This window comes from Pseudophryne corroboree, chromosome 6 (genome assembly GCF_028390025.1).
Source record: "Pseudophryne corroboree isolate aPseCor3 chromosome 6, aPseCor3.hap2, whole genome shotgun sequence".
Taxonomy (NCBI): domain Eukaryota; kingdom Metazoa; phylum Chordata; class Amphibia; order Anura; family Myobatrachidae; genus Pseudophryne; species Pseudophryne corroboree.
Genome location: NC_086449.1, coordinates 821,743,273 through 821,766,750, shown reverse-complemented (window position 1 = coordinate 821,766,750; position 23,478 = coordinate 821,743,273). Strand labels below are relative to the sequence as shown.

Genomic DNA, 23,478 nt, shown 5'->3' with positions numbered 1-23,478 from the left:
GTGATGTAGTGTAGGGTATAGAGGGGTCAGTAATGTGGTGTAAGGTATAGAGGGGTCAGTATTGTATTGATAGGTACAGTGGGGTCAGTGATGTAGTGCAGGGTGTACTATAGAGGGGTCAGTAATGTAGTGTAAGGTATAGAGGGGTCAGTATTGTATTGGTAGGTACAGTGGGGTCAGTGATGTAGTGCAGGGTGTACTATAGAGATGTCAGTAATGTAGTGTAGGGTATAGAGGGGTCAGTAATGTAGTGTAGGGTATAGAGGGGTCAGTATTGTATTGGTAGGTACAGTGGGGTCAGTGATGTAGTGCAGGGTGTACTATAGAGGGGTCAGTAACGTAGTGTAAGGTATAGAGGGGTCAGTAATGTAGTGTAGGGTATAGAGGGGTCAGTATTGTATTGGTAGGTACAGTGGGGTCAGTGATGTAGTGCAGGGTGTACTATAGAGGGGTCAGTAACGTAGTGTAAGGTATAGAGGGGTCAGTATTGTATTGGTAGGTACAGTGGGGTCAGTGATGTAGTGCAGGGTGTTCTATAGAGGGGTCAGTAATGTAGTGTAGGGTATAGAGGGGTCAGTATTGTATTGGTAGGTACAGTGGGGTCAGTGATGTAGTGCAGGGTGTACTATAGAGGTGTCAGTAATGTAGTGTAGGGTATAGAGGGCTCAGTAATATGGTGTAAGGTATAGAGGGGTCAGTATTATATTGATAGGTACAGTGGGGTCAGTGATGTAGTGCAGGGTGTACTATAGAGGGGTCAGTAATGTAGTGTAAGGTATAGAGGGGTCAGTATTGTATTGGTAGGTACAGTGGGGTCAGTAATGTAGTGTAGGGTGTACTATAGAGGGGTCAGTAATGTAGTGTAAGGTATAGAGGGGTCAGTATTGTATTGGTAGGTACAGTGGGGTCAGTGATGTAGTGCAGGGTGTACTATAGAGGTGTCAGTAATGTAGTGTAGGGTATAGAGGGGTCAGTATTGTATTGATAGGTACAGTGGGGTCAGTGATGTAGTGCAGGGTGTACTATAGAGGGGTCAGTAATGTAGTGTAGGGTATAGAGGGGTTAGTATTGTATTGGTAGGTACAGTGGGGTCAGTGATGTAGTGCAGGGTGTGCTATAGAGGGGTCAGTAATGTAGTGTAGGGTATAGAGGGGTCAGTATTGTATTGATAGGTACAGTGGGGTCAGTGATGTAGAGCAGGGTGTACTATAGAGGGGTCAGTAATGTAGTGTAAGGTATAGAGGGGTCAGTATTGTATTGGTAGGTACAGTGGGGTCAGTGATGTAGTGCAGGGTGTACTATAGAGATGTCAGTAATGTAGTGTAGGGTATAGAGGGGTCAGTATTGTATTGGTAGGTACCGTGGGGTCAGTGATGTAGAGCAGGGTGTACTATAGAGGGGTCAGTAATATAGTGTAAGGTATAGAGGGGTCAGTATTGTATTGGTAGGTACAGTGGGGTCAGTGATGTAGTGCAGGGTGTACTATAGAGGGGTCAGTAATGTAGTGTAGGGTATAGAGGGGTCAGTATTGTATTGGTAGGTACAGTGGGGTCAGTGATGTAGTGCAGGGTGTACTATAGAGGGGTCAGTAATGTAGTGTAAGGTATAGAGGGGTCAGTATTGTATTGGTAGGTACAGTGGGGTCAGTGATGTAGTGCAGGGTGTACTATAGAGGGGTCAGTAATGTAGTGTAGGGTATAGAGGGGTCAGTATTGTATTGGTAGGTACAGTGGGGTCAGTGATGTAGTGCAGGGTGTACTATAGAGGGATCAGTAATGTAGTGTAAGGTATAGAGGGGTCAGTATTGTATTGGTAGGTACAGTGGGGTCAGTGATGTAGTGCAGGGTGTACTATAGAGGGGTCAGTAATGTAGTGTAAGGTATAGAGGGGTCAGTATTGTATTGGTAGGTACAGTGGAGTCCGTGATGTAGTGCAGGGTGTACTATAGAGGGGTCAGTAATGTAATGTAGGGTATAGAGGGGTTAGTATTGTATTGGTAGGTACAGTGGGGTCAGTGATGTAGTGCAGGGTGTACTATAGAGGGGTCAGTAATGTAGTGTAAGGTATAGAGGGGTCAGTATTGTATTGGTAGGTACAGTGGGGTCAGTGATGTAGTGCAGGGTGTACTATAGAGGAGTCAGTAATGTAGTGTAAGGTATAGAGGGGTCAGTATTGTATTGGTAGGTACAGTGGAGTCCGTGATGTAGTGCAGGGTGTACTATAGAGGGGTCAGTAATGTAATGTAGGGTATAGAGGGGTCAGTATTGTATTGGTAGGTACAGTGGGGTCAGTGATGTAGTGCAGGGTGTACTATAGAGGGGTCAGTAATGTAGTGTAAGGTATAGAGGGGTCAGTATTGTATTGGTAGGTACAGTGGGGTCAGTGATGTAGTGCAGGGTGTACTATAGAGATGTCAGTAATGTAGTGTAGGGTATAGAGGGGTCAGTATTGTATTGGTAGGTACAGTGGGGTCAGTGATGTAGAGCAGGGTGTACTATAGAGGGGTCAGTAATATAGTGTAAGGTATAGAGGGGTCAGTATTGTATTGGTAGGTACAGTGGGGTCAGTGATGTAGTGCAGGGTGTACTATAGAGGGGTCAGTAATGTAGTGTAAGGTATAGAGGGGTCAGTATTGTATTGGTAGGTACAGTGGGGTCAGTGATGTAGTGCAGGGTGTACTATAGAGGGGTCAGTAATGTAGTGTAGGGTATAGAGGGGTCAGTATTGTATTGGTAGGTACAGTGGGGTCAGTGATGTAGTGCAGGGTGTACTATAGAGGGGTCAGTAATGTAGTGTAAGGTATAGAGGGGTCAGTATTGTATTGGTAGGTACAGTGGGGTCAGTGATGTAGTGCAGGGTGTACTATAGAGGGGTCAGTAATGTAGTGTAGGGTATAGAGGGGTCAGTATTGTATTGGTAGGTACAGTGGGGTCAGTGATGTAGTGCAGGGTGTACTATAGAGGGATCAGTAATGTAGTGTAAGGTATAGAGGGGTCAGTATTGTATTGGTAGGTACAGTGGGGTCAGTGATGTAGTGCAGGGTGTACTATAGATGGGTCAGTAATGTAGTGTAAGGTATAGAGGGGTCAGTAATGTATTGGTAGGTACAATGGGGTCAGTGATGTAGTGCAGGGTGTACTATAGAGGGGTCAGTAATGTAGTGTAAGGTATAGAGGGGTCAGTATTGTATTGGTAGGTACAGTGGGGTCAGTGATGTGGTGCAGGGTGTACTATAGAGGGGTCAGTAATGTAGTGTAGGGTATAGAGGGGTCAGTATTGTATTGGTAGGTACAGTGGGGTCAGTGATGTAGTGCAGGGTGTACTATAGAGGGATCAGTAATGTAGTGTAAGGTATAGAGGGGTCAGTATTGTATTAGATAGGTACAGTGGGGTCAGTGATGTAGTGCAGGGTGTACTATAGAGGGGTCAGTAATGTAGTGTAGGGTATAGAGGGGTCAGTATTGTATTGGTAGGTACAGTGGGGTCAGTGATGTAGTGCAGGGTGTACTATAGAGGGGTCAGTAATGTAGTGTAGGGTATAGAGGGGTCAGTATTGTATTGGTAGGTACAGTGGGGTCAGTGATGTAGTGCAGGGTGTGCTATAGAGGGGTCAGTAATGTAGTGTAAGGTATAGAAGGGTCAGTATTGTATTGGTAGGTACAGTGGGGTCAGTGATGTAGTGCAGGGTGTACTATAGAGGGGTCAGTAATGTAGTGTAGGGTATAGAGGGGTCAGTATTGTATTGGTAGGTACAGTGGGGTCAGTGATGTAGTGCAGGGTGTACTATAGCGGGGTCAGTAATGTAGTGTAAGGTATAGAGGGGTCAGTATTGTATTGGTAGGTACAGTGGAGTCCGTGATTTAGTGCAGGGTGTACTATAGAGGGGTCAGTAATGTAATGTAGGGTATAGAGGGGTCAGTATTGTATTGGTAGGTACAGTGGGGTCAGTGATGTAGTGCAGGGTGTACTATAGAGGGGTCAGTAATGTAGTGTAGGGTATAGAGGGGTCAGTATTGTATTGGTAGGTACAGTGGGGTCAGTGATGTAGTGCAGGGTGTACTATAGAGGGGTCAGTAATGTAGTGTAGGGTATAGAGGGGTCAGTATTGTATTGGTAGGTACAGTGGGGTCAGTGATGTAGTGCAGGGTGTACTATAGAGGGGTCAGTAATGTAATGTAGGGTATAGAGGGGTCAGTATTGTATTGGTAGGTACAGTGGGGTCAGTGATGTAGTGCAGGGTGTACTATAGAGGGGTCAGTAATGTAGTGTAGGGTATAGAGGGGTCAGTATTGTATTGGTAGGTACAGTGGGGTCAGTGATGTAGTGCAGGGTGTACTATAGAGGGGTCAGTAATGTAGTGTAAGGTATAGAGGGGTCAGTATTGTATTGGTATGTACAGTGGAGTCCGTGATGTAGTGCAGGGTGTACTATAGAGGGGTCAGTAATGTAATGTAGGGTATAGAGGGGTCAGTATTGTATTGGTAGGTACAGTGGGGTCAGTGATGTAGTGCAGGGTGTACTATAGAGGGGTCAGTAATGTAGTGTAGGGTATAGAGGGGTCAGTATTGTATTGGTAGGTACAGTGGGGTCAGTGATGTAGTGCAGGGTGTACTATAGAGGGGTCAGTAATGTAGTGTAGGGTATAGAGGGGTCAGTATTGTATTGGTAGGTACAGTGGGGTCAGTGATGTAGTGCAGGGTGTACTATAGAGGGGTCAGTAATGTAATGTAGGGTATAGAGGGGTCAGTATTGTATTGGTAGGTACAGTGGGGTCAGTGATGTAGTGCAGGGTGTACTATAGAGGGGTCAGTAATGTAGTGTAGGGTATAGAGGGGTCAGTATTGTATTGGTAGGTACAGTGGGGTCAGTGATGTAGTGCAGGGTGTACTATAGAGGGGTCAGTAATGTAGTGTAGGGTATAGAGGGGTCAGTATTGTATTGGTAGGTACAGTGGGGTCAGTGATGTAGTGCAGGGTGTACTATAGAAGGGTCAGTAATGTAGTGTAGGGTATAGAGGGGTCAGTATTGTATTGGTAGGTACAGTGGGGTCAGTGATGTAGTGCAGGGTGTACTATAGAAGGGTCAGTAATGTAGTGTAGGGTATAGAGGGGTCAGTATTGTATTGGTAGGTACAGTGGGGTCAGTGATGTAGTGCAGGGTGTACTATAGAAGGGTCAGTAATGTAGTATAGGGTATAGAGGGGTCAGTATTGTATTGGTAGGTACAGTGGGGTCAGTGATGTAGTGCAGGGTGTACTATAGAAGGGTCAGTAATGTAATGGTGAGCATTTAATACTGTAGTAAAGAGTATATGGGTATAGGATCTGGGGGTATTATTATGTTGTTCATGCCCCTTCCCCATGAGAAAATTTCCCTTTTTGTTGTTGCTGCATTCTTAAAATATGAGGTACACAGCTCTGTAACTTTGCCAGGGGCACTCAGACCCCTAGATACACCCTTACTCTCCCACCGTGCACTTTGATGTAGAATGCCCAGCTTGGTGGGCACATACCAGTGGAGGGCACTGATATCTATCTGCCCTCAGACCTAGAGTAGACCATTACTCAGAAGCAGCTTCGCATAAGCCGCAGGAGAACACATCCGTCACAGAAGACTCGGGACAGCCCCAGCGGTGGCCCTACCTGCACTGACAGAAAGGCTACAAGTAAAGCTCCTCGCCATCTCTATAGAAGGATAAAGGGCTTCCGTGGGACGCTTTACCACACCATCATTTAACTAAATTAAAAGGAAAATTGCAGATCTGTTGCTTAAAAGCAGTATGCTTATCAGCTGCTTCTAATTAGAGGAGCCATCTGGGGAAGCCGTTACCTTTCTGACTGACGGGATCCCGGACACTGGGAACACGAAGGACGCCGCAATCCCAGCATCTAAATAGCGACGCTGTACAAGATACCGGGGTCACAATACCGACAGCCGGAATCACGAAAGCCCATGTGCTGGCGTACTGCCACGTTGGCAGAGGTTAGGTTTAGACATGAGGAGGGGGGTTAGGAACCGGGGAGGGAGGGTTAAGATTGGGCACATAGAAGGGGAGGTTGGGGTTAGGTTTAGCCAGCGGGGAAGGGAGGGTTAGGCATCACCAGGGATGGTTAGGTTTAGGCACCCACAAGGGAGGGCTAGGGTAGGTGGCAGGGGAGGGTTAGGGTACTTTAGTTAGGGTACTGTTGGGATTATGATGGATGGGATGCCACTGTCGGTATCCTGACCGCCGACATCCCATCCACTGGGAAATCATACTGAGCCCGCCATATGTAATTAGCGCAGCCATATGTATAGATTTTATTTTCTCTAACGTCCTAGTGGATGCTGGGGACTCCGTAAGGACCATGGGGAATAGACGGGCTCCGCAGGAGACTGGGCACTCTAAAAGAAAGATTAGGTACTATCTGGTGTGCACTGGCTCCTCCCTCTATGCCCCTCCTCCAGACCTCAGTTAGAATCTGTGCCCGGCCAGAGCTGGGTGCTCCTAGTGGGCTCTCCTGAGCTTGCTAGAAAATAAAGTATTTGTTAGGTTTTTTATTTTCAGTGAGATCTGCTGGCAACAGACTCACTGTACGAGGGACTGAGGGGAGAGAAGCAAACCTACCTGCTTGCAGCTAGCTTGTGCTTCTTAGGCTACTGGACACCATTAGCTCCAGAGGGATCGAACACAGGCACGTGTCCTCGATCGTCCGGAGCCGCGCCGCTGTCCCCCTTACAGAGCCAGAAGAACAGAAGCATGAAGACGGCAAAACCGGCCTGTCTTCATTCAAGGTAGCGCACAGCACCGCAGCTGTGCGCCATTGCTCCCACAGCACACCGCACACTCCGGTCACTGTCGGGTGCAGAGCGCGCGGGGGGGGGGGGTGCCCTGGGCAGCAATTGAAGTACCTTTTGGCATAACCTACATATATACAGTCAGGCACTGTATATATGTAAAGTCCCCCGCCATATTTTCTCACAAGAAGCGGGACAGAAGCCCGCCGCTGAGGGGGCGGGTCCTTCTTCCTCAGCACACCAGCGCCATTTTCTCTTCACAGCTCCGCTGGAAGGACGCTCCCCAGGCTCTCCCCTGCAGTATCCTGTACAAGAAGGGTAAAAAAGAGAGGGGGGGCACATAAATTTATGCGCAAAGTGGATTATAAGCAGCTATTGGGTAATCACTTTTTATAGTGTGTATCCCTGGGTTATATAGCGCTGCGGTGTGTGCTGGCATACTCTCTCTCTGTCTCCCCAAAAGCCTTTGTGGGGTCCTGTCCTCAGTCAGAGCATTCCCTGGGTGTGTGCTGTGTGTCGGTACGGCTGTGTCGACATGTTTGATGAGGAGAGTTACGTGGAGGCGGAGCAAGTGCAGATAAATGTGGTGTCGCCGCCGTCGGGGCCGACACCTGATTGGGTGGATATGTGGAAGGTCTTAAATGATAATGTAAACTCATTACATAAAAGGTTAGATGATGTTGCAGCCGGGGGACAGCCGGGCTCTCAACCCGGGCCTGCCCAGGCGGCTCAGAGGCCGTCAGGGTCTCATAAACGCCCACTCTCTCAGATGGTTGACACGGATGCCGACACGGAGTCCGACTCCAGTGTCGACGATGATGAGGCACAACTGCAGCCTAAAATGACCAAGGCCATCCGCTATATGATTATTGCAATGAAAGATGTTTTACACATTTCAGAGGTTAACCCTGTGCCTGACAAGAGGGTACATATGTTTGGGGAGAAAAAGCAGGCAGTGACTTTTCCCCCGTCATATGAATTAAATGAGTTATGTGAAGAAGCGTGGAGCTCCCCTGATAAGAAAATAGTGATTCCCAAAAGATTACTGCTGGCGTACCCTTTCCCGCAAACGGATAGGTTACGTTGGGAATCCCCCCCTAGGGTAGACAAGGCCCTGACACGCTTATCTAAAAGAGTGGCCTTGCCGTCTCAGGATACGGCCACCCTAAAGGAACCTGCGGATAGGAAGCAGGAAGGTATCCTGAAGTCAGTGTATACACACTCTGGTACTCTACTGAGACTGGCTATTGCTTCAGCCTGGATGTTTAGCGCTGTAGCAGCATGGACAGATACTCTGTCAGACAACATAGATTCCCTCGACAGGGATACTGTCTTGCTAACCCTGGGCTATATAAAAGACGTTGTCTTATATATGCGGGATGCCCAGAGGGACATTTGCCTGCTAGGTTCTAGAATTAATGCAATGTCCGTTTCTGCCAGGAGGGTCTTAAGGACTCGGCAATGGACAGGGGATGCCGACTCTAAAAGACACATGGAGGTGTTGCCTTATAAGGGTGAGGAATTGTTTGTGGACGGTCTCTCGTATCCACAGCGACAGCTGGAAAGTCGACTTTCCTGCCTCAGGTTTCCTCACAGACCAAGAAAGCACCGTATTATCAAATGCAGTCCTTTCGTTCTCAGAAAAGCAAGAAGGTCAGAGGTGCTTCCTTTCTTGCCAGAGGCAGGGGGAGAGGAAAGAAGCTGCACCATGCAGCCAGTTCCCAGGAACAAAAGTCCTCCCCGGCTTCCACTAAGTCCACCGCATGACGCTGGGGCTCCACAGGCGGAGCCAGGAGCGGTGGGGGCGCGTCTCCAACATTTCAGCAACCAGTGGGTTCGCTCACAGGTGGAGCCTTGGGTTATACAAATTGTATCTCAGGGATACAAGCTGGAATTCGAGATGACGCCCCCTCACCGTTACGTAAAATCGGCCTTGCCAGCTTCCCCCATGGAAAGGGAGGTGGTACTGGCGGCAATTCACAAGCTATTCCTCCAGCAGGTGATAGTAAAGGTTCCCCTCCTTCAACAAGGAAGGGGTTACTATTCCACTATGTTTGTGGTACCGAAACCGGACGGTTCGGTAAGACCCGTTCTGAATTTAAAATCCCTGAACATTAATCTCAAGAAATTCAAGTTCAAAATGGAATCGCTCAGAGCGGTCATTGCAAGTCTGGAAGAGGGGGATTTTATGGTATCTCTGGACATCAAGGATGCGTACTTGCATGTCCCCATTTATCCACCTCACCAGGGGTATCTCAGGTTTGTGGTACAGAACTGTCATTACCAATTCCAGACGTTGCCGTTTGGTCTGTCCACGGCACCGAGGGTATTTACCAAGGTAATGGCGGAGATGATGGTACTCCTTCGGAAGCGAGGAGTTACAATTATCCCGTACTTGGACGATCTCCTCATAAAGGCGAGGTCCAGGGAGCAGTTGTTGATCAGCGTAGCACACTCTCAGGAGGTGTTGCAACAGCACGGCTGGATTCTGAATATTCCAAAGTCGCAGCTGATTCCTACGACACGTCTGCCCTTCCTGGGCATGATTCTGGACACAGACCAGAAGAAGGTGTTTCTCCCGGAGGAGAAGGCTCAGGAGCTTGTGACTCTGGTCAGAGACCTCCTCAAACCAAAACAGGTGTCGGTGCATCACTGCACGCGAGTCCTGGGAAAGATGGTGGCCTCATACGAAGCCATTCCCTTCGGCAGGTTCCATGCAAGGATCTTTCAGTGGGATCTGTTGGACAAGTGGCTCGGATCGCATCTTCAGATGCATCGGCTGATCACCCTGTCCCCGGGGGCCAGGGTGTCTCTTCTGTGGTGGCTGCAGAGTGCTCATCTTCTCGAGGGCCGCAGGTTCGGCATACAGGACTGGGTCCTGGTGACCACGGATGTAAGCCTCCGCGGATGGGGGGCAGTCACTCAGGGAAGAAACTTCCAAGGGCTGTGGTCAAGTCAGGAGACTTGTCTGCACATAAACATACTGGAACTAAGGGCCATATACAACGCCCTGAGTCAAGCGGAGCCCCTGCTTCGAGACCAGCCAGTGCTGATTCAATCGGACAACATCACGGCGGTCGCCCATGTAAACCGCCAGGGCGGCACAAGAAGCAGGATGGCAATGGCGGAAGCCACAAAGATTCTTCGTTGGGCGGAAAATCACGTGCAAGCACTGTCAGCAGTGTTCATTCCGGGAGTGGACAACTGGGAAGCAGACTTCCTCAGCAGACACGACCTCCACCCGGGAGAGTGGGGACTTCATCAAAAAGTCTTCACACAGATAACAAATCGATGGGAACGGCCACAGGTGGACATGATGGCGTCCCGCCTCAACAAAAAGCTAAAAAGATATTGCGCCAGGTCAAGGGACCCTCAGGCGATAGCTGTAGACGCACTAGTGACACCGTGGGTGTTCCAGTCGGTTTATGTGTTTCCTCCTCTTCCTCTCATACCCAAGGTACTGAGAATAGTAAGAAAAAGAGGAGTGAGAACAATACTCATCGTTCCGGATTGGCCAAGAAGGACTTGGTACCCAGAACTACAAGAGATGATCACAGAGGACCCATGGCCTCTGCCTCTCAGACAGGACCTGTTGCAACAGGGGCCCTGTCTGTTCCAAGACTTACCGCGACTGCGTTTGACGGCATGGCGGTTGAACGCCGGATCCTAAAGGAAAAGGGCATTCCGGATGAAGTGATTCCTACGCTGATAGGAGCTAGGAAGGATGTAACAGCAAAGCATTATCACCGTATATGGCGAAAATATGTTGCTTGGTGTGAGGCCAGGAAGGCACCTACAGAGAAATTCCAGCTGGGTCGATTTTTGCACTTCCTACAGTCAGGAGTGACTATGGGCCTAAAATTGGGATCCATTAAAGTCCAGATTTCGGCCCTGTTTATTTTCTTTCAAAAAGAACTGTCTTCACTACCTGAAGTTCAGACTTTTGTTAAAGGAGTGCTGCATATTTAGCCCCCTTTTGTGCCTCCAGTGGCACCTTGGGATCTCAACGTTGTGTTGGATTTCCTAAAATCACATTGGTTTGAGCCACTTAAGACCGTGGAGCTAAAATATCTCACGTGGAAGGTGGTAATGCTGTTGGCCTTAGCGTCGGCCAGGCGTGTGTCAGAATTGGCGGCTCTGTCATGTAAAAGCCCATATCTGATTTTCCATATGGATAGGGCAGAATTGAGGACTCGTCCCCAATTTCTTCCTAAGGTTGTATCAGCGTTTCATTTGAACCAACCTATTGTGGTGCCTGCGGCTACTCGGGACTTGGAGGATTCCAAGTTGCTGGACGTAGTCCGGGCCCTGAAAATCTATGTTTCCAGGACGGCTAGAGTCAGAAAAACTGACTCGCTTTTTATCCTGCATGCACCCAACAAGCTGGGCTGGTGCTCCTGTTTCAAAGCAGACTATTGCTCGCTGGATCTGTAGCACGATTCAGCTTGCACATTCTACGGCTGGACTGCCGCATCCTAAATCAGTAAAAGCCCATTACACGAGGAAGGTGGGCTCTTCTTGGGCGGCTGCCCGAGGGGTCTCGGCTTTACAACTTTGCCGAGCTGCTACTTGGTCGGGTTCAAACACTTTTGCAAAATTCTACAAGTTTGATACCCTGGCTGAGGAGGACCTTGAGTTTGCTCATTCGGTGCTGCAGAGTCATCCGCACTCTCCCGCCCGTTTGGAAGCTTTGGTATAATCCCCATGGTCCTTACGGAGTTCCCAGCATCCACTAGGACGTCAGAGAAAATAAGAATTTACTCACCGGTAATTCTATTTCTCGTAGTCCGTAGTGGATGCTGGGAGTCCGTCCCACGTGCGGACTATCTGCAATACGTGTATATAGTTATTGCTTAACTAAAGGGTTATTGTTATGAGCCATCTGTTGAAAGAGGCTCAGTTATTGTTCATACTGTTAACTGGGTATGGTTATCACGAGTTGTACGGTGTGATTGGTGTGGCTGGTATGAGTCTTACCCTGGATTCCAAATCCTTTCCTAGTAATGTCAGCTCTACCGGGCACAGGTCTGGAGGAGGGGCATAGAGGGAGGAGCCAGTGCACACCAGATGTAGTACCTAATCTTTCTTTTAAGAGTGCCCAGTCTCCTGCGGAGCCCGTCTATTCCCCATGGTCCTTACGGAGTACCCAGCATCCACTACGGACTACGAGAAATAGATTTACCGGTGAGTAAAATCTTATTTTTACATTTATACATACACACATACTGACGGGGGAATGTTGGGGAATGCATGTGAACCCTACAGGTCTGGCTCAACACTTGCGGCTCTTAACCATTCGCCAAACCTGCCAAATGCCCCCACCCCCCAAGCTGAAATAATTGCTTAACCCTGCTTTACAGCCACAGCTTAGTGCCGGTGGTGGGCTGGTGCTGCTACAGCCATTCTATGTCCCAGCATGTAGTGAAGGTGACGACATCTAAGTGGGAGCTGGAGCACACACACACAGTGCGTAAGGGGCAATATTGTGTGGCATAATGTGTTTAGGGGGTACTACTTTTAGTGTAACATGAATACTGTTGTGTGGCATGACATGAATAAAGGACACTAGTATGCAGTGTATTGTGAGTAAGGGCACTTATGTGGCGTCACTTCAATTGGGGGGACGATCGTGTGCTTACTCCCCTTTTTTGGCATGCGTGCCTTCCCTATTTCAGAAATGGGTGGAAGGCAGTCCCTTACTTTGCCTGGGCAGATTGTGCTGGCTTAACACTCCTGGCAGGCTGTCAGTGATTACAGCTGCCGAATGCCGGCTCAGCCTCCAGCGATCGCTTGTGTCGTGCGAGTGACCAGTCATGGCGCTACGCACTTGGAAAGACATGGAGCCGGCACAGTGAAGAGAGGAGGTACGTGCTTGTGGTGCATCGGCTGCCTACACCTGCCTGCCCTAAATTCCTGCATGGGGGGGAGGGGTAGCTGGAGGTAAATGTGGGTTGTTAATGGGGGTGGAGGTGAATAGTTATATTGGGGCGATGAAAGTGTTTGTGGGAGTTTTGATCCCGTCAAAAGCTATTTCATTTTTTTCCCAATGGTTAGGTTATATTAAGTTTGTGAAAAACATTCTTGCTGGCAAGATATTGCTCTTCATATTGATAGCATTGTACTGGAAGCAGAGAGAGGTGGCAGTCCAGGGCATCACATTACTTGGTGGTGACGAGTAGTTTTTCTACATAGGGGTATATTCAATTAGAGTTAGAAACTGGCGTCTTGTTGGAAAGACGGCAGTTTCCGACTGGATTAGGTCGGAAGGGGGGTTCCGAGTCCGACCTACTCAATCCGGGCTCAGTTTTTCCGAGAAGTCGGGAAATCCGACTGGTTAGAATGCTGTTGGAATACACGAGCCGCCGAGCCGGGTGTATTGTCGGAAGCGGGGCCAAACCCGACAGGTTTTAGACCCGTTTCCAACAATATCAATCCGACTTTATAAAAGTCGGATTGACACTGTCGGGAACGAGCCAACCTGTCGGTTTGGCCCAGCATTGAATAGAGAGTTGTCGGGGAAAGAACCCGAGAGCAATTGAATATACCCCTATAGTCTGTATACGCACTCCCATTTATGGCACAATTCACTTAGAAATGTGCAAAGACAGAATTCACATGATAATTCTTGCTGGTATAAAAAGCGTTAAGTGTAGGTGAAAATGGTGAAATCTGCCTGGACACCCAAAAGTAGACAAACTAATATTGGATAATCGTATAGGATTCTGGAAGTGGGCATAATAAATGTATTTGGGGTTCCTCCAAATGTGTCAAATGGGTGTTATGCATTTTTCTAAATCAGTGAATTTTTGTTTTTAAAGAAAGCAAGTTTTTCTTCAAAATGAATGCTCCATTAGATGAGGTGTACATAAAAATGGGTATACGTATATATTTGTGTCATTTAAATCCACTTTTAATAATAAAGGAAAAACACCTGTAGTATACACCTGCAATGTTAAAATAACCTGTCCCATTATTCTCAATTCTGCACTTTTTCACCCCAAAAATAACATGTAATTATTGGGCAAAATAAAATAAAGAAATTCTAAGTGCCTAGTTAGTCATAAGGGAGGGAGTACCAGGGGTTCTGAACTAACTCCCGACTTTTTTACCTTAAAATAGGGATTTTCTAAGCGCCATATTTTTTGTTCACGTTTTTTTTTCACATTTTTTTTCACGTTTTGTTTGTTGACTTTCACATTACACTGTTGATATAAGTGGAGTGGGGTGGGCAGTTGATGCGATTGAAGGAAGGCACTTGCCACGGTTCATGATGCATGCCGCACCCCCACACCACTGGTCATGCTGCCCACTAGCCACACCCCCTCCAGTGGCACACAGTAGGCCATTTGTAAAGTTCAGCTCCAGGCCCATGTGGACCTTAATCTGGCACTGGGTCAGAATGACCCCCCATGTGCACTGCAGGTGGAGCAGATGTAACATGTGCAGAGAGAGTTAGATTTGGGTGGGGTGTGTTCAAACTGAAATCTAAATTGCAGTCTAAAAATAAAGCAGCCAGTATTTACCATGCACAGAAACAATATAACCCACCCAAATCTAACTCTCTCTGCACATGTTACATATGCCTCCCCTGCAGTGCACATGGGCCCTCATTCCGAGTTGATCGGTCGGTATTTTTCATCGCATCGCAATGAAAATCCGCTTAGTACGCATGCGCAATATTCGCACTGCGACTGCGCCAAGTAATTTAACAATGAAGATAGTATTTTTACTCACGGCTTTTTCATCGCTCCGGCGATCGTAATGTGATTGACAGGAAATGGGTGTTACTGGGCGGAAACACGGCGTTTTATGGGCGTGTGGATGAAAACGCTACCGTTTCCGGAAAAAACGCAGGAGTGGCTGGAGAAACGGAGGAGTGGCTGGGCGAATGCTGGGTGTGTTTGTGACGTCAAACCAGGAACGACAAGCACTGAACTGATCGCACAGGCAGAGTAAGGTTGAAGTTACTCAGAAACTGCAAAGTAGTTTGTAATCGCAATATTGCGAATACATCGGTCGCAATTTTAAGAAGCTAAGATACACTCCCAGTAGGCGTAGGCTTAGCGTGTGTAACTCTGCTAAATTCGCCTTGCGACCGATCAACTCGGAATGAGGGCCATGGTTTTACCCATTAGAGAAAGATTTTGCTTTTGCGTTCCATGCTGAATTAGGCCATATGTGCAGAAAATATGGAATAAAACCGTTTTGTTTCTTTTGTCAGTATGTTATAAATCACATAATTTTGTTAAACAAAATAACTGCACTTTTGTGAAGGTGATGTTTTTGTAATCTCTGTACAATGGGGGCAATTCCAAGTAGATCGCAGCAGGAAATTTTTTAGCAGTTGGGCAAAACCATGTGCACTGCAGGGGAGGCAGATGTAACATGTGCAGAGAGAGTTAGATTTGGGTGGGGTGTGTTCAATCTGCAATGTAAATTGCAGTGTAAAAATAAAGCAGCCAGTATTTACCCTGCACAGAAACAAAATAACCCACCCAAAACTAACTCTCTCTGCAAATGTTATATCTGCCCCCCCCCCCCCCCCCTGCAGTGCACATGGTTTTGCCCAACTGCTAAAAAATATCCTGCTGCGATCAACTTGGAATTACCCCCAATGTATGTTTTACAAATAATTACATGTTCTATCTGGATGATGTCCATTTATGTTGTATCTGTGTCCCTAACTAATCCTATAGCTAGAATCTAAGTAACCGCTCAGCCTCGCCCTGTGTGCAGAATGTGACCCCACGGTAGATGCTAGAATCAAGTGGGCTAAGGGACCTTTTCCGTCTGGGGGGAGGAGTCACAACACAAGGAGGAGGAGGAGCAAGGCCAGCGGGATAGTTCCTCTACTATCCACGCCACCAACTATTAAGTAATTAGGTGGCGAGCGGAGCGAGCCACCGAGCCCGAAGCGTGGCGAGCGAAGGTCCCTTCTCCCACTCCGACATAGAATCAACCGTGACCCCACTGGTGTCTGAGTGACTTTCACTTTTATTTCTCTCTCCTGCTTCCAGCGATGGCGTCTGCTGATGTGAGACAGGAGCTGGTCTGTTGCATCTGCCTGAGCATTTATACAGATCCAGTAACCCTGAGATGTGGCCACAACTTCTGCCGGGTCTGTATTGATCGTGCGCTGGATACACAGGAGGGGGCTGGAGTTTATAACTGTCCTGAATGCAGAGCAAAGTTCAGAAGACGTCCTGCACTGCAGAGGAACATAACGCTGTGTAACATAGTGGGGAGTTTCCTGTCTACTCGGACAGATCAGGAGGAGACTGGAATCTTCTGCACTTACTGTGTGGACTCTCCTGTACCTGCTGCTAAATCCTGTCTGCTGTGTGAGGCTTCTCTGTGTGATAAACACCTGAGAGTACACAGCAAGTCAGCAGAACACATCTTATGTGATCCCACCACTGCCCTGGAGACCAGGAAATGCTGCATCCATAAGGAGAGCTACAGATATTACTGTACTGAGGACGCTGCCTGTATTTGTGTGGCCTGCTGTCTGTTGGGGGAACACAGAGGACATCAACTGGAGTCTCTGGATGAGGCCTCTGAGAAGAAGAAGGAGAAGCTGAGGAATGTTCTGCAGAAACTGACCACAAAGAGAGCGGAGGCTGAGAAAAGAGCCCAGAGTCTGCAGGAGCGCAGGAGAGAAGATCAGAGAAACGCAGCTGGAGTAACAGAGACAGTCACTGCCCTGTTCAGAGACATCAGGAGACAGCTTAAAGACATGGAGAAGAGAGTCCTGAGTGAGATCTCCAGGCAGGAACAGCGCTATTCACTCTCAGTCTCTGATCTGATCCAGCAGCTGGAAATAAAGAAGGACGAGCTGTCCGGGAAGATGCGTCACATTGCAGAGCTGTGTAACATGTCTGATCCAGTGACTGTCTTACAGGAACCAGGCACAGGGGACTTGTGTGATACTGAGGACACAGAGACACATGATACCCAGGTCCGCGGTGCAGGAGATCTGGATTTGGGTCTCATCTCAGGGACATTACACATATTATCTGGTATAATAACAGGTATAAATACAGGGATCTATGTGCAGGAGGCTACAGACCTATTACTGGATGTAACCACAGCTGGTTATTATTTACAGATATCAGGTGACAGGAAAACTGCATCATGGTCAGATATAGACCAGAATCACCCGGTAACACCAGAGAGATTTCAGTGTGATCAGGTAATAAGCATCAGGGGATTCTTCTCAGGGCGACATTACTGGGAGGTGGATGTCAGTAAGTCAGTGTGGTGGAGGGTGGGGATGTGTTACCCCAGTATGGACAGGAGAGGACGTCTGTCAGACTTTGGTAATAATAACAAGTCCTGGTGTGTGTGTAGGTGTAATAATCAGTACTCAGTGATACATGACAGTAGAGAGATTCCGTTACCTGACAATATCCCCTGTGACAGAGTGAGGGTGTATCTGGATTATGAGGCAGGACAGCTGTCCTTTTATTCTCTGTGTGACCCCATCAGACACTTACACACCTGCACTGCTGCCCTCACTGAGCCCCTCCATGCTGCATTATATATATGGGGTGGGTGTATAACTATATGTGGGGGAGTCGGGAGCTGGGAGATATTACCATAAGAAATCTGCCCAGAGATTGGTGACATCACAGGGAGGGGACTATGATTGGTGGAACATTCAGCCAATAGAATGAAGCAGTGGGTGGAGGTACAGCTGAGCCCTCCCCCTGTGTGAGCAGGTGACCAGTGTCTGGCTATGTTCCCACGTTGGGGTGTTAGAAGCAGTCAGTATACACAGCGCTATATGTCAGGAAGAATAGGCTCAGGGACGCCGGGTCTGGGGGTGGAGATATTGATTGTATATAATTTTGTTGTTGTTGCAAAGTAAGGTGTTCCATGTTCCATGACTCAATCCAGCTCCTGCCCTCTGATTGGCTGCCAGCCTGTCTCTCACACACAGTCATGATGATACAGGCTAGCAGCCAATCAGGGGGCAGGAGCTGGACTGTCGCTGCATAATCCACTGTATGGTACTTACCCGTCACCATACAGTGCTCACCTTCTCCCTCCCCCGGCTGTAGCAGTAAATACATTTTGGCCCAAGACAGGTTCAGGAGCGATATTCCTGATGATGTCATAGATAATGAGAGGCTCAGGAAGCGTTCCTGCTGAGAGATAGCCCTGATTATACATATGTAACTGTACATCTCTGTGGAATTTCTCCACCTCTGACTCACTGACAGCTGTGATTGGCTGCAATATCTGTCTGTCAGCCGGTTTGCAGCCTATCACTGTAGTTGGTGTGCTTGCTCCTATTGGCTGTGATGTATTAACTTGATATCTGTATCACATGTAATACAAATCACATGTTATACAAATAGGGATGGCCATCGGTGGGTTACCCATTGATGGTCACCATCGATGGTACCATTGATGGGTAGTATCGATGGTGTGACACCATCTGCATGGGGACCAGTGATGGTTTCACCCACCGATGGTCAACCCTTCTTTACTATGCAATATGCCACGGGCCAATGAGAGCCTGGGGGTGGAGCTTTGCAGGAGTGCCGGTGGTGGAGCTAAGCTCCGGATCCCATTACCTTGCGGAAATTTATATATATATATATATATATATACAGTGTATATATATATATGCGATCACTGTGTATCAAGTGTTACGTTTTTGGCATCTGCCAAGAAAAAGATTCTTTTTTGGAGCACTCTTTTTTTTCAAAGTACTTATTAATATATGGTTATTAGCATTAAAATTTAGCTTTTCATTTGTTTCTCTGTTAAAAAGAAGGGGTAAGAAGAAAATATGTAATGACTATAAGAATAATTCTATGATAGTTAACCCCTGTACAGATATTAAATCAAGTATATAGTAAATTATAATCACATAGAGTGTAATAGTCTTACGACTTGAAGCTTAAGACACATGAGATAACGGCATTGTTATTTGTCTCTTTAGAGCAAAAGCTTCAATAATGGCCTAGTAATTTGCCCCAGGCCCCAGCACTGGAGTATATTATCATACTGTGGGCTCCTCCTTCTGATTATATAGTCCATGTATTATCCTTCCGCAATAAGATTTCTTATGTACTGGTTTTTGCAACCTATGAGTTAGTGTTACATATCTTTACAATGTTGCTATTTGTGTCATCTCACTTCAAGATGTACAATATAATGCAGTTACTCTTCTCACTGTGTCAAATAAATGAGGAATACGTCCCTTTATGACTTTTGTTTGTGTATTTATGGGAAGCGGACAGATGTTGATGAACTACAAGGCTCAGCCTGTAGGTATGTTCAAGCAGTTTACAAGCCTCGTATTTACAGGGTATTCTGGTACTTCTAGTTCACTCACAGCCCCAGTACCACAGACTGCCTTGAATATTATCGTCATCATGAAAGGCTATTTATATGGAGGCAGAGACTTCGCTGCACAGCACAGAGTAATACAGGTGTCACATACAGGGAAACAGTGTGATCAGAATAAGGAAAGCATGGATACAAGTAATATCATGTGATGGAGTAAAGACTCACAATCAGGTCTATAAAGTGATATAAATGGACAGAAGTTCATTCAAAGAATAATGTGTAACATATATAAATTATATTAAAAGAGGTAAGGGTTAACACAAGATGTACTTAACTAAAGTCAGCTTCAAAAGACATCAACTTAAAGCGCCCTCTTTCCTGGGGATCCCTTCTGTCTCATCAGACACCCAGATTGAATAATGTAGGTACTGTCCGCCATTCATGCTCCAGTCACGAGGGTTGGCTTCTAATATTAATACCACTATTTATCCGCCACGGGGGTGGTCATTTAGGGCGATGATCTCCCAGTTAATGTATGCAAACTTATATATACATTAGTGCTCTATTTACTATTAGCAGCAGGGGGCAGCATTGCCTCAAGTATGGTTATTAACAAAGGGGAGAAACATTTGGCACTGACAATTGCTTATTCAGCATATTTAAGGGCCTATTTATCAACAAGTGTAAAAACTCATTGTGGATGATATAACTCGTTGCATATGATAAATGGCGCTCCAGACAATCAGCTCACAGCTGTCATCTTTCAAACACATCGCACTGAGGAGGTGAACACATGACAGTTGGCAGCTGATTGGCTGGAGCACCAATTATCATATGCAACAAATTTCATCATTCACAGCACGTTTCATCACTTGTTGATAAACGGGCCCCTATATGTTCCAAGGGTTTTGCTAGAGACAAAGTAACAGTATTGGATTATGCAGCTGGTCAAACTTTAGAATAAAGAGCACGTTCCATTATCCTTCACCCATACCAATATAGCTGGGTCACACAATCAGGATATGTGACAGAGGGCATTTTATCCAGCACTATCTAAAAGACAGTACAAGATGGCTGACATGTGTGACAGAAGTCACATCACTGTCACTCACACACGCTGATACCAGGTCACATCACTGTCACTCACACACGCTGATACCAGGTCACATCACTGTCACTCACACACGCTGATACCAGGTCACATCACTGTCACACACGCTGATACCAGGTCACATCACTGTCACTCACACACACTGATACCAGGTCACATCACTGTCACTCACACACGCTGATTCCAGGTCACATCACTGTCACACACACTGATACCAGGTCACATCACTGTCACTCACACACACTGATACCAGGTCACATCACTGTCACTCACACACACTGATACCAGGTCACATCACTGTCACTCACACACACTGATACCAGGTCACATCACTATCACTCACACACACTGATACCAGGTCACATCACTGTCACACACACTGATACCAGGTCACATCACTGTCACTCACACACACTGATACCAGGTCACATCACTGTCACTCACACACACTGATACCAGGTCACATCACTGTCACACACGCTGATACCAGGTCACATCACTGTCACTCACACACGCTGATACCAGGTCACATCACTGTCACTCACACACACTGATACCAGGTCACATCACTGTCACTCACACACACTGATACCAGGTCACATCACTATCACTCACACACACTGATACCAGGTCACATCACTGTCACACACGCTGATACCAGGTCACATCACTGTCACTCACACACGCTGATACCAGGTCACATCACTGTCACTCACACACACTGATACCAGGTCACATCACTGTCACACACACTGATACCAGGTCACATCACTGTCACTCACACACACTGATACCAGGTCACATCACTGTCACTCACACACGCTGATACCAGGTCACATCACTGTCACTCACACACGCTGATACCAGGTCACATCACTGTCACTCACACACACTGATACCAGGTCACATCACTGTCACTCACACACACTGATACCAGGTCACATCACTGTCACTCACACACGCTGATACCAGGTCACATCACTGTCACTCACATACACTGATACCAGGTCACATCACTGTCACTCACATACACTGATACCGGGTCACATCACTGTCACTCACATACACTGATACCGGGTCACATCACTGTCACTCACATACACTGATACCAGGTCACATCACTGTCACTCACACACGCTGATACCAGGTCACATCACTGTCACACACGCTGATACTAGGTCACATCACTGTCACTCACACACGCTGATACCAGGTCACATCACTGTCACTCACACACGCTGATACCAGGTCACATCACTGTCACTCACACACGCTGATACCAGGTCACATCACTGTCACTCACACACACTGATACCAGGTCACATCACTGTCACTCACACACGCTGATACCAGGTCACATCACTGTCACTCACACACACTGATACCAGGTCACATCACTGTCACTCACACACACTGATACCAGGTCACATCACTGTCACTCACACACACTGATACCAGGTCACATCACTGTCACACACACTGATACCAGGTCACATCACTGTCACTCACACACACTGATACCAGGTCACATCACTGTCACACACACACTGATACCAGGTCACATCACTGTCACTCACACACACTGATACCAGGTCACATCACTGTCACACACACTGATACCAGGTCACATCACTGTCACACACACTGATACCAGGTCACATCACTGTCACTCACACACGCTGATACCAGGTCACATCACTGTCACTCACACTGATACCAGGTCACATCACTGTCACTCACGCTGATACCAGGTCACATCACTGTCACTCACACACACTGATACCAGGTCACATCACTGTCACTCACACACGCTGATACCAGGTCACATCACTGTCACTCACACACACTGATACCAGGTCACATCACTGTCACTCACACACACTGATACCAGGTCACATCACTGTCACACACACACACTGATACCAGGTCACATCACTGTCACACACACACACTGATACCAGGTCACATCACTGTCACTCACACACACTGATACCAGGTCACATCACTGTCACACACACTGATACCAGGTCACATCACTGTCACTCACACACGCTGATACCAGGTCACATCACTGTCACTCACACTGATACCAGGTCACATCACTGTCACTCACGCTGATACCAGGTCACATCACTGTCACTCACACACACTGATACCAGGTCACATCACTGTCACTCACACACGCTGATACCAGGTCACATCACTGTCACTCACACACACTGATACCAGGTCACATCACTGTCACTCACACACACTGATACCAGGTCACATCACTGTCACACACACACACTGATACCAGGTCACATCACTGTCACACACACACACTGATTCCAGGTCACATCACTGTCACTCGCACACTCTGATACCAGGTCACATCACTGTCACTCGCACACTGATACCAGGTCACATCACTGTCACACACACACACTGATACCAGGTCACATCACTGTCACTCACACACGCTGATACCAGGTCACATCACTGTCACTCACACACGCTGATACCAGGTCACATCACTGTCACTCACACACACTGATACCAGGTCACATCACTGTCACACACACACACTGATACCAGGTCACATCACTGTCACACACACACACTGATACCAGGTCACATCACTGTCACTCACACACGCTGATACCAGGTCACATCACTGTCACTCACACACGCTGATACCAGGTCACATCACTGTCACTCACACACACTGATACCAGGTCACATCACTGTCACACACACACACTGATACCAGGTCACATCACTGTCACTCACACACGCTGATTCCAGGTCACATCACTGTCACTCGCACACTCTGATACCAGGTCACATCACTGTCACTCACACACGCTGATACCAGGTCACATCACTGTCACTCACACACGCTGATAACAGGTCACATCACTGTCACTCACACACACTGATACCAGGTCACATCACTGTCACTCACACACACTGATACCAGGTCACATCACTGTCACTCACACACACTGATACCAGGTCACATCACTGTCACACACACTGATACCAGGTCACATCCCTGTCACTCACACACGCTGATACCAGGTCACATCACTGTCACTCACACACACTGATACCAGGTCACATCACTGTCACACACACTGATACCAGGTCACATCACTGTCACTCACACACACTGATACTAGGTCACATCACTGTCACTCACACGCTGATACCAGGTCACATCACTGTCACTCACACACACTGATACCAGGTCACATCACTGTCACTCACACACTGATACCAGATCACATCACTGTCACTCACACG

At 47.4% G+C, this 23,478-nt stretch overlaps 1 protein-coding gene across 1 annotated transcript in view; it reads left to right on the top strand.

Annotated features, from left to right (window-relative positions):
- Positions 1-18,995, top strand: part of LOC134933754 (E3 ubiquitin/ISG15 ligase TRIM25-like) — a 60,854-nt gene extending 41,859 nt beyond the window's left edge. Inside the window, exon 2 of the mRNA XM_063929183.1 lies at positions 15,794-18,995. Within this exon, the coding sequence (XP_063785253.1) occupies positions 15,794-17,379 (1,586 nt within the window). The 3' untranslated portion in view covers positions 17,380-18,995. The remainder of the gene's footprint in view (positions 1-15,793) is intronic.
- Positions 18,996-23,478: the final 4,483 nt, after the last annotated feature.